General features: G+C 40.2%; 1 protein-coding gene across 1 annotated transcript in view; it reads right to left on the reverse strand.

The window, feature by feature from the left end:
- LOC106877620 (arf-GAP with coiled-coil, ANK repeat and PH domain-containing protein 2) overlaps positions 1-3,941 on the reverse strand; it is a 248,627-nt gene that overhangs the window by 8,880 nt on the left and 235,806 nt on the right. Inside the window, exon 22 of the mRNA XM_052976629.1 lies at positions 1,508-1,743. Coding sequence (XP_052832589.1) covers positions 1,508-1,743 — 236 coding nt within the window. The remainder of the gene's footprint in view (positions 1-1,507; positions 1,744-3,941) is intronic.

Here is a 3,941-nt window from a genome sequence, read left to right on the forward strand (position 1 = left end):
GGGGGGGGAGCAGGAAAGTTAATTACGTCAACCATGGTACTCAATTGGCATTTGTTTTATCAACTTCAAAAAGACGAAAAGCAAAGTTAACCTCGGCAGGATTTGAACTCGGAACGTAAGGATAGATAAAATGCTGCCAAGCCTTGTCGATTTAAAACACTTTTGCTTATATTATACTATGCTCTCATTATAATCAGGATTTATTTAAAATGAATAGTGGCTTACATTCAACCCTTTCGTATCTAAACCAGTCATATGCAACCCTAAATATTCTACTTGTTTTATGTTCAATCTGATGAGATTCAGCCTCTCACACCTACCCTACAATGTTATCCTAAAAATAAACAATCATCATCATCATCGTTTAATGTCCGCTTTCCATGCTAGCATGGGTTGGACGATTTGACTGAGGACTGGCAAGCCAGAAGGCTGCACCAGGCTCCATTCTGATTTGGCAGAGTTTCTACAGCTGGATGCCCTTCCTAACGCCAACCACTCAGAGAGTGTAGAGGGTGCCTTTACGTGCCACCGGCATGAAGGCCAGTCAGGCGGTACTGGCAACGGCCACGCTCAAAATGGTGTATTTTACATGCCACCTTCACAGGAGCCAGTCCAGCGGCACTGGCAACGATCAATCACATCATCAAAATCTCAAACCTCCAAGACAATACATGATTAATTCCGAGCAATGTGAATAAATAAGCATTACATTTGGGTCTAATCCGAATGCTTAACCCTTTAAGGTCGGATGTGGCTTATTGACACACTACTAAATTCTGAAAACGGGTGCAGTATATAAGCCACAATTGAGTTATAAGCTATTTCATTGATTATCATCTTGTATTTTCCCCCCATTTTTTTGCATCCTGCATGAAAAGACTTGCTACTTATACCCAACCTTAAAGGGTTAAGGGTTAATGTAAAGTATGTGGTTTAACAGAATGGTTCATCATCATCATCGTTTAACATCCGTTTTCCATGCTGGATGCCCTTCCTAATGCCACATGCATCACAGACTGGTCTCTCTATATTTTAATATTCAATATTGCTGAGGCGGAGATAATAAAATAAAAGTTTCGTTATACAGTGTAATATGCATTCATCTACGCCCATGTTAGCATGCAAAAAGACTGACATAAAATAAATGAAACAGCACCCAAGGACGAATCATCTGACCTATTTTGCTGATGGCACAAAATATCGCAGGCAGTTAGGAACCCAGAGGACATCATAAAACTGCAGAAAGACCTGAACGAAATCTACAAATGGGCTAACAAAAATAGCACGCAGTTCAATGCTATGAAATTTCAGGCACTCCACTATCGGTTCAACACCAGGTTAAAATCAGAAGATAATATGATCCCAGAGTGACAACACCTGGGTGCCTAAGTCCACCCGCTCTGTTGTAAGAAGATCAAGCCTACTCTCTCATTCACTCACGTACACAAAAAACAGTGATGTCAAAAGAGACTTGGGACAAAATCCAATAAGTAAGATACACCCATACCGTTTCCACTGACTTCATAAGTGGTGTCTTCCCTTCATCTTCTTCGTTGATCCAATTTGAATTCCCACCGTGTGCTAAAGCTTCGACCATCACTGGAAGGTTACGGGCTTGTGCTGCCTTGTATAATAACATGTTTGGGTCAAGCTTGCTCATGTCTTCCCAGGAAGTTGTTGACTTGGCATCTTCTGTGTCTTCAGTTTCTGTAGAGGAGTCTTCAGAGCTGTCCAGGTCAAGATCTGTAACAACAACAACAGAAACAAAAAAGGGTCATGTATGGGTCCCAGATGAGAAATATTGACATAGATAATAAAGGTACAAAAAAGAAAAAAAGAATGGGCCTGTGTAAGAAGTTTATTTATATAAAAGGAGTGGGTATAAACTCTATGGACTGTGCCCATTGTAAATATGAACACACAAAAGATGTACTGGAATCACAGACAGACAAGCAGAGAATATAAGCTTGATATGGAATTCCACAGGGATTCCATGCATGGAAGCTAAACCTAGACTCCTCAGTTGAACTTAGCAAAGACAAAGGACTTAGTAAGTAGAGAAGAAGACAGAAGCCTGGTACCTTCAGGGAAATGGCCTTGCTCAGTATGGAGAAAAGGAGTAGATACAAATTCCATATACTGTACCCAATATATGCTATAGATGCACCAGAGATGTAGTGGAATCACAGGGAGACTAACAGAGAATATAATAAGCTTTGTATGTCACAGATCTACTGGAGCAGTATGTTCTAGAAACACACTTGACTCCCTTAATTTCCTGGATGGTTAACTAGAAGTAGTTGATAGCTGTTACCACCATGGAGATGTCACCAACAGGAGAAGTGGTTACTCCTACTAACATTGTTGGCAACAAAGGTTTTTTTTTCTTGCAGAGTGAAAGGCAGATTGCATGATGCTTGCGTTAGAACTGCAATGCTGCATCATAAAGTGTTAAGGACCTTGGACATAGAGTACCTGAGAGGAATGGAAAGAAACGAAGTGAGCATGCTTCCATTGGATATGCAATGTAAATGTGCATGAATAACATAGTATAAATATGCTGAGAGGGAAAACAGGGAATAAAAGGAACCAATGTCAGCATGCAAGAAAGGAGACTAATATTGGTATGGATTTGTGATGCTTATGGATGCAGACAACAATAGAAAATAGGTGCCAATCAACGTGAATGGCATTTGTGGAAGAGGGAAACAAAACAAGGGATGGGATGAAGTAATGAAGGCTGCTCTGAGGACCCTGAGCCTCACAGAAAAGATGATCAAAGACCAGGACATCTAGCAATACAGGGTCCAAGAGAAGATCTGCCCATTATGGCAAAACTGAGTTCTGGAAGTACTGTGTGTGTGTGTGTGTGTGTGTGTGTGTTATGTGCACAAATGATCATCTCAACCAACCGCCTCCTTCAACACACCTCCACTGCCATCTCTCAATGCAGCTACTGCATTTTGATGCTGTTTTTAATTTCTTGCTATCCAGAACCATTTCACTTGGTAGTTGTCCAACACATGCCAGCATGGAACATGAATAATAAATGCTAATGTTGGTTTATATATATATATATATATATGTTGTTAGGTTATTTTCAGTTAAGAACATACAGTACAGTACAAAACTGGAGGACTATGATGAATAGGAGGAGGCTGAGGACTGAACCTTCGTGGACTCCTACCTCTACCCGGAATTCTTCACTGTACTCATTGCCAACCCTCACCTTACTGACAGCGTCCCTGTACATGGCTTGCACAGCTCTCACTGACCATTCATCTATCCCTAGTTTCCTCATTGACCACCAGATAAGAGATTGGTGGACCCTGTCAAAGGCTTTCTCCATGTCAACGAAAGCCAGGTACAGAGATCTATCTTTGGCTAGGTATTTCTCCAAAGATAAAGATTAAAGGTGTTCTTCCATCAGGATAATGCTCGGCCTCAAATGCTGGAGCAGGTTGAATGGAAAATGATGCCCCACCCATCATATGAGACACCTCTTGTAATCATCTGAAGAGACATATCTACACTGATGAAGACTACTAAACTACTCCCTCTTCCAGCTCTCTCATTAATCACACACACACACATATATATTCATAAACATACATAGATACCGAATCCATCCCCTGCTAATTAACATTGTTATCTTAACTGCCACTGCAGAGTTCCTGAAGTAGAGCCAACGGAAGTGTACCACGGCTGCAGATAGCAACAAGTAGCCTAACTGTCGGTGCTCTACTCAACATTCAGACACACTAATTGACTTATACTTAATAGTCCAAATCATTTATATATTGATAGAAATGACATCAAAAGAAAGAAAGAGACCTTGATATTATGTAAATAGAGGAATTTATCTGTAAAAATATGTGACACTTATACCGAATAAGTGTCACATATTTTTACAGATATATATATATATATATATATATATA

This window comes from Octopus bimaculoides, chromosome 25 (assembly GCF_001194135.2).
Source record: "Octopus bimaculoides isolate UCB-OBI-ISO-001 chromosome 25, ASM119413v2, whole genome shotgun sequence".
Taxonomy (NCBI): domain Eukaryota; kingdom Metazoa; phylum Mollusca; class Cephalopoda; order Octopoda; family Octopodidae; genus Octopus; species Octopus bimaculoides.